Source organism: Coloeus monedula (genome assembly GCF_965178545.1).
Source record: "Coloeus monedula genome assembly, chromosome: 9".
Lineage (NCBI taxonomy): Eukaryota > Metazoa > Chordata > Aves > Passeriformes > Corvidae > Coloeus > Coloeus monedula.
Genome location: NC_138789.1, coordinates 15,687,385 through 15,704,007, shown reverse-complemented (window position 1 = coordinate 15,704,007; position 16,623 = coordinate 15,687,385). Strand labels below are relative to the sequence as shown.

Genomic DNA, 16,623 nt, shown 5'->3' with positions numbered 1-16,623 from the left:
CTAAAAGGCACAGACTCCAAAAGTAGGAGGTCTGAGTTTCAACATCTTATAAATTTTTATCTTGTAATGAAAGAGCAATATCATAAACAAAAATTCACAAGAACAAGCAATGGAGAAATCATCTGGAATCAGCTTGCCATAACCCTACTCCTACCATTAAACCAGGAAACAAAATTAACCATTCACAATGCCTTGCCAGAGCTAGATTTGTGAAGTTCCTGATACAACTGTGGCCTCTTTGGTAGGTGATCCCATGATTCAGGTGATGGGCACAACCCAAGCCAAAGAAATCACTCTATCCACAGAGCAGATCATCCTGTGCTTTCCATGGCCCACAGGGACAGCAGCTGGCCCAGGCAAGGCCTCTTGGTTTATGACAGACCCGTGTTGTCTAGGATGTAGTAAAATATGACTCACTTCAGGGACACACATTTGAGGGAAGTCTCAGAAAAATTAACTAAGCACTGCCAGTAAAAACATGGGTGTATTTACTCTGTCTTTGTAATGGTACAAAGCATGTCAGCGGGGTACGTGCTTTCTAGTGTGATCATCCCTCAGCCCTCTCCGGAGAAAGTCAGCACAGTCATGCTACAACACTCATAATCACAGCGTTCATCCAGCTTTCTCTGCCAACCAACTTGACAATAACCTCATCATGGTTCCTTTTTCCATTCTTAATTATCAACATCACCTCCCCACATCATCAAACTGAGGGCACCACCAGCTTAGTATATTTAAATCAAAGCAACAGCCTCACCTTCTTCATCTAAGTGTTTGTCATCCTGTACCTGCTCTTGCCTCTCTCACCTGACCATCTTCCCCACCTTCATCACCCTTCATCACCTTGCACTTGTGTGAGTCTGCTTGTTCCATGATGCCCTGTTCATCAGAGCTGCCTGTCAAGCACATTCTGTGGCTCTAAAAGAGGGTTGGAACATTTTTTCAGAGGACTGCGATCCAAACCCCACCTTTGGGTTTCTTTCCACTCAGAATGAGGGCAGGACTGTTTGTTACCACAGCCCCAGACTGTGTAGGTGCCTCCTGCAGCAGAGATCCCTCACAGAGCTGCCGGTGCTCCCGGAGGCTGCAGAGCCCCCATCGCTCCCCACATGGGGGGCCAGTGAGAGGGCAATTTAACAATCAGGCTAAAAACGTGAGCCACCTTCCCCCCACCAAAGCCCACATGCATCTTTCATCTACAGTGATATTTAGCTTTGTCCAAAAAGGATCTCAACGGCTCCCCCTGGGCGTACACGGGCGGTCCTGGCTGCCCTCCCTTAAATCCACACCCAAACAGCCGCTGGCTCCTGACCCCGAGGAGCCCTTGCCCATCACTGTCGTGCAGCCCTCAGTTGTCCCCTCGTACCGACAGCTGCCTCCCCTCAATGAGATCCACTGCAAAACCCCCGTGGGACGGTGCCAAGCCCCACGCTGCCATTTTGAGCCTGCCTGAGGGGCCACAGGTCTCACCCAGACCCGCAGTGGGGCGACTGCTCCGTCCCGCTGCTCCTGCATGAGCTGGACAGGGAAAGCAGGAGATGGTTCTTGTTTGTGGTGGGGGGGTTTTATTTTGAACTGCCGGACTCTGGTTTTAGCAGCAGAGGAGCTCCCCAGAGGCAGGACTGGTGCTGTACCTCTTCTCCTGCTTGCAAGACGAACATTCTCTCTCTGGCCATCCCAAGTGCATATTGTGTCTTCCAACCAGAGCCTTTCACATTTCACAGCCCTTCTTCCCAATGCAAAAGCCAGAGAGAACGGTGAAGCTTACACACACACCTGGTTTGTCTGAAACAGCCTGTTAACACAGGATGTATCGTGGCAGTGCGTGTGCCTGCAGCCACCCTGACCCCTGAAGATACAACAGAAATCAGTATGTGGTGGTCAGGCACCGAGGTCTGGTAACACATTCCCGGTTAAGGTGAGAACTCATCATCCCCCGGTCTAAAGATTTGTGTATTTCTTCATGATTGGCTAATGTTTTCCCCTTCCTCTTTTATGTATGAAGTTATGAATATTCATTTCCCTCAGTTAACTTTGCATTAGTTCTAGAAAGTTCTGTACTCATCGACATTCCATTGGTTGCTTCCCTTGTTCCCGCCCATGTGTTATTCCTATTGGTTCCCTCAGCTTCAACCCCACCTCCTCTCCTTTGTCCCATTGGCTGTATCCCTTATCCCCGCCTTTCCAACCTTCAGTATAAAATTTCTGGACCCTGGTCGTATTGAGGCTGTTCGTTCCTGGTCCGTTCAGTGTCGGCCTTCTTTGTGGAAGCCATACGAGGAGTCCCCTCCCTCCTTCTTTGCCTCCCCCTGCATGCTCTTCCATCCAGCTTCGAGGCAGCTCCCATCGGTGAGGAGCAGACCCCTCTCTGTGTATTTTGTGAATCAGTGGGGTGCAGCCAGACCTCCGGGCTTCTCTCAGCTAGCGTGCTGGGTGCACCGAACACCCTCAGCGTATCACAGGGACAGCCGTGCCCCAGAGTTAACAGCACAAGTCCTGTCTAGAATGATCCTGCCAGGTTGGCCGATGCCCAGCACTGTAAGCTGGAGTTCTCAGTGACAGGCGCTATCCCAGGCCTCATGCCCTTGGCACTCTGGGGGCATGGCAGCCCTGGAAGTCTGCCAGATCAGCTCCTTTCAGGCTGAGCATGAGTCTTCCCATTTCCAGACAGTTCTTAACTGCTTCCTTCATGTTATTTTATTTCAGTGATTTAAATTTTCTGTCACATGTTTTAGCACTCAAAAAATTTTGTGAAAACCTAAATATTTCTGCTGCGAATGCTCTGTGTGTATGCTCCCCTTAAATCTTCCTGTTTATTTTATTTTTCAATCTTAACAGCCAGTGTTACTAATCACCTTTAGGATCATGGACTAGTAAAAATCCTGTGTAATGCAAAGACTACATCCCAAGCTCTTACGACCCATGGGACATGCCTACTTGTATAAAGGACAGATCTTTTCACCCTGTTTACAAAACAAATCTGGATTTTAAATGCTTAGAGAACTGGGAAAACCATAGCCACTTGCATGGATTGCACTGTGATTTTGCAGACAGACACACCATAAAAAATTTACTGACAAAACACAGTGCTTGGTGAGCCACTTAATGCATTGTTAAATGCCATCAGCTTTCTTTGCTTAAACCTCAATATCTTGTTTTCTAAAATACTGATTTAGTTTTTTGTCACTACAGTATGTTCTTTACTAGAGATGTCAGTTTACAAGCAGCAGTAACAGAGGAAAAGAGCCTCCACCCAAATATTTTTTTACCAATTCCTCAAAATATATGTGCCAAAATTGGATGGAAAAAATCTGTTATTTAAACAAGAGTGCAAGAGTAGCAATTTGTGCTGCTTATCCTCCTCCTCTAGCCATAAACCAACTCGTTTTTAGATTTTCCTAAACACAGTAAACCTGCAGCTCAGCACAGCGGGGTGGGCAGACAAGACTGGCTGCAGAGCCGGCTGGCAGCCATGGCAGTGCACATCACCTTCTGGGCACGCTGCAGTGGGACCCCGAGGGCTTCTAGCAAATGACAGAGAAATATGTAATTTGAGCTGTAACCTTCTTTGGGTAGGTGAAGGGATGTAATTTGATCTTTCTTAAGCAAAGTGTAAATGCACGCAGGCTGGCAAGGCTAGGTCCAGGGCCTGCGATTTGGGAACGCTGTACAAAAACACATGCTGCAATCAGACTTCCAGCCTCATAAATATCTGCTTTACAATTACAAAGTGACAGCTGTGAAAATTTATCAAAATATTGTCTCCTTTTCCTTTTATACTGTCTTGGAACGCTGTGATAAATTTAATTCTGTTTAAATTTGAAGAGCTCTGGACTCTGTTTTTCCTGAAACTGGCACCTGGTATTTTTTGACCGTCCAAAACACTTGCTCCACTCACAATGCTTGAGACAAAAAATATGCACAACATTGATACCTACTCTGCAATATGGCAAGACTCTTACCTCTTAATGTCTAAAAACACTCATGCAAATCTATCAGAATTCATTGGCTAATACTTGCATTTTAAAATTAATTCTACACATGAGACACTGATCATGCTTTCACACTCTGTTTCAATCAAAATATAATTTTTACAGGCAGAAGGGAACAGCAGCTCCAGCAACTTTCAGTTGAGGTTCACTCTATGGAGCTCATTTCCACAGGAAAACAAAATTGTCTTGATGCAGAAACTGAAATATGGTTGTTGTAAAGCAATAAATCTATTGCACCTCTGTGAATTGTGTCATAGGCAACATGTAAGCTTAGGACTGCTTCTAATTAATAGCCTTTTCTGTACTGAAGGAATCTTGGTTTTTAAAAGTGGTCATTAAACATTTTAGATTCCCTTACCAAGGAACTCTCTTTTGTGAGTCAGTAACTACAACCTCTGAATAACCCAGGGAAAAACCGCTGAGGCTGCTCCCCTCAAGTGCCATAAAGAATATTCTGCACAAGAAATACAGGAAGCAAATTAGTAAGCAGGGTAGTAAACACCTGAATTCTTGTCCTGCTGATACTCAGCCAAACTGTCTGCTCCTGCACAGGAAGACCCTTCAGTGATGAAAACACTGTCTTGCTCACATGTCTCCAGTGTACCTGTAGTCACAGGTACAACCCACCGGCACTCTGCCACTGCAGAGCCTTGGGCTTGACTGTGCTCAAGCCAGGCTTTGTGCAGAACTCGACTGAGGCTGTGTCTTGACATGCAACAAGTAAATGCCCACAGGACTGGACTTCAACTTAGAGCAAAGAACAGCAGCATTTAACTAAACATATCTACTGGTTTCTGCAAGAAGCCACGATACTGAGTAGTCAACCGAAGCCAATGGATAAAAGAACTCAGAAAGGAGAAAACAGAAGTGGATAGAAGATCAAATCCTGCACTTAATTCCCACTGAAATTTATGGGACATGAGGACAGGCCAGTGAGACAAAATTTGATCTATTGTTGTTGGCTCTGTACAACTTAAATGAATAATGACATCAATTACTAATAAATTGATATATACTTTATTATGCACAAGAGACTAAGATGACATGACACTGTTGTTATCAAAACTGTACAACTATGCATTTCCACAAGGCTCTGAAATACTGAATGTAATATGAAATACAAATGGGGTGTTCAGACTGGCCACAGGTATTAGCAAGTAAATGTCTCCCTTTCTTAGATTTAAAAAAACCATCTGGCACTTGCATCTAAAAGAAATATACTTATTTATTCAAAGGTGAGAATATTGTGTTTGGAACTGGTAGGAACACGGCAGCGAAGATCTGATAATGCTATGAACATCCCAATGAACGACAAACAACAACAGGGCACAACAGTCACCTCACACGAAGGGCTGCCAGCACAACCAACAGTACAGTCTTCTTGTGAAGCATGAGGTAGATATACATAACAGAAAGAACATACAGGAGAGGAATGGTTAGGAAAGAGCAGGGGGAAGGTTACAATCATCAGCATCTACAGACATTTTGTAAAATCCATTTCCATGTGGAAAATGCTACAAAAATAGCCTAACACAGAAAGATCTGATCTCTTGAAACACAAATGTAGTAATGTCCAAAGCCAAATGCTGTAAAAGGTTAGAGTTAGCGATTAGACAACACATGATAGAACAAGCAGTCTACTTTGGAGTTTAAGTATGCTACCAATAGCTTTTACAGGCAGAAGGTGTCCATTTTAAGCCCAGTCCTCTCATTCTTACATAAGAAGTTCCTTCGCAGTTGGTTCCATCATGCTGAAATTAACCACTGACTCCATCCATCCAAACCCCTGCTCTAACACCCTCTGCTGGGACTGGAGAGTCTGGCCTTCCAGACCCCAGAGGGCTCTGCCATGTGAGTCCAGCATGGCGAGACCACGTGGGACAGAGGTGGCATCAGGGGCATGCGGGAGCTGCCACACCACACACAGAAACTGGCAGCAGAGACAAATGGCTGCTACAAAACCAGAGCCTAGAGGTGTATCAGGCTCTGAGCCGAGGGCAGCTTGACAGCTGCTGCAAAGTACTACACATTTCTGTAATAAAGCTATTCACTGGGAATGCTTGGGGTTTGGTTCTCTCTCTCTCTCCTTATTGAAGCAGAAATGGCTGTTCCATCTGCTAAGTAATCATGTGCCATTTTGGTAAACTCCAACAGACAATTAACTCAAGTGTATTAAAAATTCTGAATTAAATAGCTGAGTACACCAAGTTCAGTTAATTTAAACTGTATTTCACACACAAGTCAACAAATCAAATCTTTGACCTTTATATATTTTTGGTTTATCCAATGGTAAATATAAATCTGTAAATTATTTTAAAATTAGAGTAAATTTTTTATAAAAAGATTGATAATGCAGCATGTTTCTCTCAAAAATATACAATTATCTATTTTACACAGAATTTTTCAACCTGTCCATCCCAACAACCAAATCTTATACTTCCTATGAGAAACTACTTAATAAAATATCTGAGGAAGGAAAGGATTAAAATGGGGAAAGGAATTTACAAAATATGTAAATTTCACAGTAATTGAAATTAAACATTTCATATAGAGTAACTTACATTTATCTAAAACATTTAAATATATCTTTATACAGAAATTTAATGTAGTAAAATATAGCTATGATTGAACTTAAAGACTCTAGTCTTCTTTGAAGACATCTTTAAAGACTTTACACATAGAATATGCTTTAACAATACATTCTGCTGAAGGTTAGGCAAAGCGCTTTCTTTTCAACCACACAGGTAGCACATTCATCCTCCCCACACCTTGGAGCAGAGCCAATCCTGCACACCCTTATGCACAGGGATAACTACACTTACATGACACCCTGTCCATGTCACCAGGACCACCACTGGCCTGGTAACATAAAACATTTTTGCATGTGTAACTCTAAGCACCCACTGCCTGCATGGACACTGAGACCAGCCTTGGTGTTCAGAGCCAAACGTGCTTCCAATCACGAGGACAAGGGGTGCAGTTACTCATTTGCATAGGTGGTCACAGGATTAGTAACAGATTTGATTTAAAGTGAGTAACACTCTGCCTCATGATCCTGGGCACTTAAATCTATTGCATATGTTGCACTTGGACCATCCTGACATCAGCAAGGCACAAGTGTAGAATCGGCAAGAAATCCGCAGCTCAGACTTCAGAGCAGACTATCACTTGAGTGTAATGAAGTCCCTTCTTCTCTTGCAGAACACAGGTAACCTTCACTACGACTAACGAAAGTTATTCATCTCATTTTTAGAGGAAAACAATGCTCCTTCTTCCTCAAAGAAGGATCAGTAGAACACATTACAAAGTGGCAACTAACAGTCAAACAATTACATGTTAAAAGTGTCTTTTTTTGCTTTTCGTTTTGCATCAATTTGAAGGTCAAGATAAGGCAATGACACTAGAAAATAGAGTGACAATTAGTACCTTTCTGCCATTTCCGTATTCTGATACTACTTTGGGACAATCCAATCGTAATGTTCATACAACAGTTTGACACAAACAACTGCATAACTTTCTCCAGAGAATAGCAAACAACAGGCACTACTGTACATTCCTTGTGCCTTCAAACTCATCTCTTATTTCAAAGAGACTTTAGGCTTGCTAAAAGATTAGAACCAAATCAACTTCTTTATCTTCTCTATTATAAACTGAACAAAGTTTTTAATTTTTTATATATATATATTTATAGATTACATATTTATGTATGGAAGGAACGCTGTGCCAATTTCCAATTGGTAAAGTGGTAAGTTAGGCTCTGTCTACCTTGATATATATCTATTTACATAAAGACATTGCCATTAAAGGTACACACCCATCTATGTTAGTGCACAAGACCATTCTTTGTCTTAATGTTTGTGTGTGCCTGCATTTGGTATAGCATATCAAAAAATCTCTTACAAAAGAGCTTTGGCCCATAAAACAAGAGAGGGAATGTTATAGTGTGCTCTTTTCCAATTACCAAATCAATGAGTATTACAACAAAAATACCTGGAACAAACCTGAAGCTGCAAACACAACAGGAAAGCAAATGAGATGCTGTAGCTGTAAGCTGAACAAAACAAAGATTACTCAAAAGTGGCTAAACATAGCTGAATAATAAAATGTTATTTACCAAGGAGATCGGACATTGATGCTTTCTTGCTCAGACAAAGAGAAATCCTTTGACCTAAGATCATCTTTGTTCTGCTTATCTTATGTAGTGATAGGACAAGGAGTAATGGCTTTAAACTGAAATAGGGCAGGTTTAGATTAGACATTAGGAAAAGCTCTTTTCTGTGAGGGTGATGAGGCACTGAACAGGTTGCCCAGAGAACATGTCCCAGAGAACATATCCCATCCCCAGAAGTGTTCAAAGGCACATTGGATGGGGCTTGAGCAACCTGGTCTAGTGGAAGGTGTCCCTGCCCATGGCAGAGGGTTGGAACTAGGTGATCTTTAAGTTCCCTTCCAACCCAAACCATTCTGTGAGTCTATGACTGAATTCCCTTAATGAATACCTTGTCAATGAGAAGGTTCAGGGAAAGGAAAATATCATCTAGACAAAGCAGCATTTTTCCAAACTGGCATAGATTTCACATTGAGGGCCCACAGACCCCTAGAACAGGTTGCAGTACTGTAAAATTAGTAGCTTTGTCACATGTAGCATAACATGCTAACAAGATCCAACAGGCTGCATTCACTCATGCATTGTGTGCTCGTATATACACACACACACACACACAGTGGCTTCCCCAAAAGAAAATCAGTTTGTTTTTTTCCTGTAGAAAAATCTCTCCTCATTTTTTTCAGAAGCAACCAAAACCAGTCCTTTTAACGTTAAAACGCTGCTGTCCGATTTCCACACGCAGTCCTGTGCTGCTCCTCAGCTGTCCCCGAGTTAGGTGGCACTGCTGCTGGAGCAGGGAGTGCTCTGCGTGCTGCCAATGCTGTGCGCTGCGCTGCTGTTCTCGGAGGCTGGTGGCGACGTAGGGACCTGCTGTCTTCCCGCTGTTTCCCCTGAGGGACAGGCAAGAGAAAAAGTGGGGTCAGGAGAAGGGAAACTGAAAATGTTGTCATAGAAACCATAATCCATTTCTTCCCAGTCTTCCTCTTCTGGTGGTCTGTTTTTCCATGCAATTAATATATTGGGTAACAGACCTTAATCAGAGAATCACTGAAAATGTTACTAGACTTTGGCACCTAAGCATTGCTGTGCACATGGGGAAAATAACACCGCTGTTTCCTTGAGCATTTTACAAGCAGCTGATGGAAACTGCCAAGATCAACATTGTCTATCTTCTGTTGTCAGCTGTCACTCAAAATGGGTCCTATTACACAACTCAGACACTTTATAGGTTTGCTGTTTCCAAGAAAAAGGCCAGGAAATGTAGACTTTAGTTTTAATGCCAGTTTATAGAGCAGCATGTTTGCTAAAAGTGTAGCTCAAGAGAATGTTCGTCAATCAGCTGGATACCACATATCCTGAGACACAGCCAGTTTTCTTCATGCAGAAAAATAACAGGCTATCCTGAAAGCTTGACTTGATTTACTTGTAATACAACATGCAGGAAGCTTTCCTACAGCTACCACAGTATGTGCAGCACTTACAACCTGTAGTGAGAACATGTCTCACCATTTCTTGTTAACTGTTTACTGACAATAAATTAAAATCCTTTCATTATTTAGATTGCCAAATCAAGCACCTGGAGTCTCCTCACACCCCTTCTGCACCTGTGGCTGGGATTCCAAGGGAAAAATCCAGCTTTCAACTAAGCACGAAAGTAATAATTATGCCATTTAATGCCTAAAAGATCATAATGAGGCCACATAGGAAACCATAACTGTGGCATTTTTAAAGTTACAGTGCTCAAGTCTGTAACCTTAGCAATATTACAAAATAGTCTCTTCGAAACAGATGGCAAGACTTAAGTTTATATAATGTGCACTGTAGCTGCCCCCTCCCTTGAGCTCATCTCCAGGATGTGAACCTGTGATCTCAGTGCAGTAACAGTCACACTGCTGCTGCCTAGACTGCAGACCTGCCGTGGCTGCCAGTACCAGCACGGCTGCTTTCCCAGAGAAGGAGCAAGACGGAAATGTTTTTCAGGATCGTGGGCAGAGCAATTAGGAAAAATCAAAGGCTAGTACATCTCCTGCCTCATGAGCTTACAGTGATGCAGCTCTCCTGCTCCACATTATCCTATGTTATCCAGAACCTGATGCCATAGGTCAGGTCTGCACACTTCAATTTTTCTTCCATGTTCAGGATTTGGTAGAGATCCCACTCCTCATTGACTGCTTCAGTGACTGGCTGAAGGCTGGAGACACAGCCTGCATCCAGAGGGTTACAGTGCAAGGACGAGGCAGCTTCCTCCCACAGGAGCTGCTCTGGCACATCCCCATGCCCTGTGTGCTGCTGCCCAGCTGCCAGAGCCCGAGCTTCTCGGAATGTGGCTGCGGAGGAAACGCGCCTTTAACGCTTTGTGTCTCAGGCAACAAAATATCCTCCTGCAGGCTGCTCAGTACTCAGAGGTCTGCTACAAACAAGGGAGGTCTGAGGATTTCTCACAGCAGAAGTTGCAAGTGCTGTGTGTAATGGAGACCAGCAGGTTTGCCGCTAGCTCGAGCCACAGCCACAGCTGAAGTGCACTTAAGGCCCCACAACACACAGCTCTTCCCTTACACCCCACTGGTTTAGGAACGGGGAGGAAAGAAGGGACAGGAGAGGACAGAAGAAACAACAAACTAAACTACTAAACCACACCACCCAGGAGGCCAAATAAACTTTTTAAAAGAGGGTGAGGATTTTGTTTTTAAATTCAGCATTCAGTCCAGCATTTACTCTAGTGAGCAGATTTTGAGTCTGTTTTTCCCAGTGTAAGAAGTAAGTATGTAGTTCACCCATGAGCCGTGGATTTCTGCTCATAGGCAGCAGGTCAGAATCTACCCCCAGTCATCTGCAAATACATAAAGTTTCAGCTTTAACTTGCTTTGAAAATGGCTTTGCAACCCCCCCGAATAAACTGTATCAAATCAAAGTATGTGTCATTGTGCTGTAAAGGCTTTCATAAACCTTGTTTGGATGTTTCTTCCCCTCCTGACTTGCTCCCTTGTCCTCCCGTTGTTTGTGTACATGTCTTCCTTCCTTTTGTACTACAGCATATATTTATAAAGGCAGCGATAAGCAAACTCCCTTTCATTAAAACTAAACAACTGAGCACAAACACCAGAAAGCAGCGAGGGGAGGCTGCAGACCCCCAGCCCTGCCGCAGAAGCCACTTGGGCGGTAGAGGAAGGGCGGCCGCTGGGCTCCCCCAGTGGGGCCCCCAGCCCCTGCCTCTCCCTGCAGCTCCACTGTCACCCATTTTACAAACCACATGGTTACACACAGCTTTGGGTCAGCCTCACTACATCAGTGCAATCTGTAGGCACTTAAACATAAATTCATTTGTAAGCCAAACACATGTTGGTTTTATTTTATGGCAAAGTGAAAGCGCAGTGCCGCAGTCCTCAGCAAGCCCAATTGCTCACTCTCCCCTCTGAGCTCCTCTGGAAAGTGTCCTAGGAGGCACCCTCCCTTCTGTTTGGGTTGGAAGACCCCTGCCTTCCACTGTAATGGCCTCTGCAGCACCTCATTTCTAGAGCACCATCAGCAGCTCTGATACACCACAATCACTTCTTGAAGAATAACAAATTCTCAATGTTCTCAAGAAAAAAGAAAATCCAAATCACAGTGATGTTGTGAACACACAGCCTAGCAACTGCATCTGGACCAGCTGATTTTTCCTGTATTTTATTTCCTCAACACCAAGCTAAACCATAGCAAAGCTTTTTAAAAAGAGTATTCAAGAAAAGGATGTAAAGAAATGTAAACTATCACTGAAGAGGCATTCTCCATCTGTCTTTTTTACGTAAACAGCTTCATGTACCTCATGTTACCGAACCAGAACTGCTCAGAATGGACACATCTCATCTATTGACAGTAAACAAGCTTTTGCCCATCTGAACGCGACAACATGCACTTTATTATTCACACTTAGGAAAGCTGCCAGTTGTACTCCCTGTCCAGGAAGTCTGAATGTTTGCTTTTCTATCTCCATTTGCCAAATATAATTGGTTGCTATGTCAGTTTACTTTAAATCAGATCCCATAAAAAGGGAGAAGTGGGGGAGGAGGGACACTTTTAACTTCTCAGATTTTGGAACATTTTATCCTCTTAACTTGCAACAGCGCCTGAAGAAGGAAAGCACACTTCCTAAGAGAACACAGGGACGGATGTTTTCTTTAACACACTTTACGAGGTTTAACAGTCTCATTAACTAATCAGGCTTGTGCCTGTCCCTCCAAAACATACTCAATGATCCCTACTAAGACATATGACATTGATACATATTTTTATGGTTAAATTATGAAGAGTTTCTGCATTCATGTACACTGCAAAATTTTTGCTTCTTTACAAGACCCCAGATAAATGAGGTTAATTGTGACAAATGTCTGCTATTTCCCTTAGTTCTTAGGTCCTCTCCAGGCAGGACCAATTCCTTTCACGTCCTTTAACTGACTAGAGAAAGGATCAAAAGTACGGAGTCTTTTTGCAGACAAATCAGCTAAAATTCCTCCTCTGTTGTTCTAATATTAGCTTTTCCTCTCTCTTCTCTTACTACCCCTGTATCATAGGACATCTCTACTACATGCTGAATTGTTTCAGAAAACCTAGAGTACTCTAAAGCACAGCTGTGATGCTTTGGCAGAAATTTTTCATGACTGAAATCAGCAAAAGCTGATTGATGACAACACAACAATCCTTGCTCAATATCTGGAGATTAAATTCTACCTATTTTGTAGTTCCTTTCTGCTATCACTTGCTTGAGGTTTTAATGCTAATGGCCTATCAAGATGAACAAAAGAGCTCATTCACATAACACTTCTTTGTCAGCAGCAGAGACACACTGATAAAAGTGTATCAGCAAATCTACTACTGGCAAAAAGGTGGCCTTTTGCTGCATTGCACATAGCACTACAGCAAAAAAAGTAACTTACTTCACACATCCCAAGCTGCCGTTCTCTACCAGCAGTAGCTTTTATCTGTGCTCTGAGTATCAGCAAAACAGAGTTTTAGAATGAATTCATATTTTCCAACCTTTGGTCTAAATCATGTTAGAAATCCGGTACTAGTTACAACAAAAGATGAGATTTCAGAACACCATTCACCAATGTATAAATTCTCTATGACAAAAGACAGCCACTCTGTAGATGAAATTTAGATTATCTTTTTTTCTTCCCCTCCTCAAGTTAATAAAAGTCTGCAGTGAGCTATAGAATGTTTCCACTGCAGTTGGATTATCTTGTCTGCCACAGCAGTTGTCCTCTAAGACACTGTGCCTGCCAGAGCCTTTGCTGCACTCTGCAAGTTATGCTTTGTAGATACAAGATACTATGCACAGAAAAATTATGTGCACAGGAACATAGTTTCACTTTCACAGTCCTTTGAAAATCAGAACCAGAAAACTTCCTAGATAATTTTTATCATTTCTGCGATTCTCTAATCTGATGAGTTACAGTGCCCCCTTTCTTTCTTATATTCACTTATTACTTTTTGTCTGGCCTTTTTCTCCACTTACTTTCTCTCAAACACAAAGCCAGAGCAGCTGCCCTCTCCACTACTTGTATATGGTCACCATGACTGATGTGCTTTGCTAATATAATTCTTTTAATGGGATTGGTCCACGTTCTACTGCTGCTCAAGGATTTACCATGTTGGCTTCCCAGTGTTCCTTGAGTACTGACACACAAAATGTGTCTATAGATGGCTCTGTATGTGAATACAGATTGAACTTTCCCAAATGCAGGACCAAAGGTAACAATTAGTTAAATTTTGTCGTTAATAAAGGTTACCAATATGGGAATTATTTTCTTAACTTCCATTTACTTGCTCAAATAGCTCTTATTTTTCTTCCACAATGTCTCAGTACTTATATGAGACAGAATTATACAATTTATACATATTATCACAACCTTTAAATTTTCCATGTTTGCATCAATTCCAAACAAGTTTCATACATAGCTGATGCACTGAGAAGTATTAAACTGCTTATACAAAATTGTTGCACTGCCAACTGGAAAGAACACCATAGTTTTTAGTTCTAAATTAACATAAGCTCCAAGGTCATAATATTTACAGAAGCTCTGACCCAACAGGGCTGGATTCTCACTCCTAAATAGGTTCCATGATGTTTTAGATGCCAAAAATAACCCCTCTGCAGTGGGCTACAGGCGAATTTCAGTGCTCCAGAGCTGCATAGGTTTGGAGTAATTGACCTCACATTTTTCCGACCTCCCAAAGATCTTGGTAGGGTCTTATGAGGTCAGAAGTGGAAGTAGTTGGGAGCCCAGCATACTCTAAGGATCCTGAGATACCCCACAATCCACAAGCAGCCAAGGTCACATGCTGGAAATCAAGGCTCCATCAGTGTCCAGTCCTTGTCCGTGGCATACAGCAGAAAGCTCCCCAAATGCCCTCTTCTTTCAATACAGTGTTCCATTTTTGCTAATTTAGTTTAGCATGGGAGAAAATTCTAAGGAGATACTGGAAAATTATCTGTGCATAAAGGATGCACCAATTCAGACACATTCCTAATTATTTAGTTGCACACAATTAAGATTTTATGTGACTTCTAGCAACTGAAAATAGTAGTTGAAGAATGGAGGAATAAATAATTGTGGCAAAAATTCTATGTAAGCAAGGCCCAAAAAACTTTTCAAGTCTAGTTATATTCAGAATAGGTCTGTTTAGACAAAGCATTCTCTTAACCATTTGGCCCACTTCTTGTACACATCAGCCTAATGTACTAACTGAAAAAAAAAGTCTTACAAAGTAGTATGGGAACCAAAGGGGATCCATTAACTGAAATATTAACTGAATTTGAAATACAGAGATGCTATTAATGATAATACACAAGCCAGGAATACTCAGTTTTACTCATGTCCCAGGTGAGTTTTCAAGACTTGCATTTACAATCATTTCAGCAAATTTTAAACCATAACACGTAACATCTCTCTTTAGGGAAGGGCGGGTATCACTCAGCTGATATGCAATAGAGGCTCGTGGGAGGAGCTGCTGGAAAACTCATGAGTAAGAAGAGAAAGCAAGAAAATTAAAAAGCCCAGGATAAGCACTACTGGCTCCCTTGCCCTTCCCTGCCCCATGCAGTGGTTCAGAGGACTCTGCGTGTCCCGCCCTGCTGAGGCCCCGTCCGTACCTGTGCGCGAGTAGATGAACCAGAGCGCTCCCGTCAGCAGGGCTCCGATCACGAATGCCGCAAAGGCGATGCCCACCACCGTCAGCGTGTCCAGCCCGTACAGCACGGCTGCACAGGGAAACACACACAACACAAGCACTTCTTATTTCAGTGGCAGAACCCATTTTATACAAACTCACCCTTAATCCTCCATGGAAGAGCTTTTTAAAATTTCACAGTTAACTAAGCACCATTTTGAGGAACAGACTGGCAGAGTTGCATCAAGGAAATAAAAGTGATGCTTTTAAAGTGACTTCAGTCCAACCAACTGTTCCACATCACAAAGTAAAACTCCAGCTCAGCACACCCAAATCTGGAAAATGTTGCAAAAATTAAGCATTTTCAGTTGGCTGTTAACAACTTGCTTTCAATTAAATATTCATTTATCTTTAGAATGTGTTTTAAAAAGGCTGAGATTTTTTGGCAAAAATGCTTTTCATTTAAATGGCCTAACATTCAAGCAAACTTTCCCCTACATCTCCTCATGTTCAGTCTGAAATCTAGGTGGAGAACGGAACTGCTGTTAAGAGGGAAGAGATGCCAGCAAAAAAAGTCAGCGAAAACATAAATAGAAACAATTGTTTTTCACATTTGGCAATGCTTTCAATAACTGAAATTAATTCCAGAACACAAAAATAGAAGCACACACACACGTAAATCACTTTCTAGGGGAGAGGCCCTTTTGTAGGACCATTTCAAGGGTAACAGCATCTGGTTCCTGGATAATTGGCCCCCCAGTGCTAATCATCCAAACAGAAAAATTTCTTGCCTCTGTGTTTTTCTTTTTGGCAATTAGAAATACTTTAAAAAGTAATAATCACTAAGCAATCATTTGGGGAAATTTCTTCTTAAAAAACTGATTTCTAGTTTCAATATTTTTAATGTCTCCCATTGCAGAAAATCACTTAGGCCAGTGAATAACATTTTACTGACTATGCTGGCCAGGAAGTGAGCTGACTCCATCTTAGTAGTATCCTCCAGTGGAATTTTCAGTTCTCAGAACACAACCAACACCCTCCCTTTGCACATCGTGCATCCAGCACATGTCCCTAAGGACATCCCCCATCCTCATTTGACAAAAGTCTTCTCCAGCAGCTCCTGGTGGCAAGGGCCTTCAGGACCCATTTCTGGGTGCCTGTGACCTAGTTTGCATATACACCACCTGACAGATATTGTCTTAGAAGGTTTTCTTTCATTTTTTCTATGCGACTGTTTCTGATTCCTTTGGCTACTTCTAGTCATTTCAGATGCAAACACAAAAGAGTAAACTCAACTGTTTTTTTCCACTGGGCACCAGTCAGTGTCCTCTTCCCTTAGGAGGAAACACAGTGGAGAGAAGAAAATTGTGTGGA

The 16,623-nt window shown here is 42.4% G+C and overlaps 1 protein-coding gene across 1 annotated transcript in view; it reads right to left on the bottom strand.

The window, feature by feature from the left end:
* Positions 1–4,986: 4,986 nt before the first annotated feature.
* The window catches only part of TGFBR3 (transforming growth factor beta receptor 3), a 115,946-nt gene continuing 104,309 nt past the window's right edge, over positions 4,987–16,623 (bottom strand). The window contains exons 16-17 of the mRNA XM_082286800.1: positions 15,233–15,340; positions 4,987–8,990 (exon numbers count right to left, since the gene is read on the bottom strand). Of these exons, the coding sequence (XP_082142926.1) occupies positions 8,872–8,990; positions 15,233–15,340 (227 nt within the window). The 3' untranslated portion in view covers positions 4,987–8,871. The remainder of the gene's footprint in view (positions 8,991–15,232; positions 15,341–16,623) is intronic.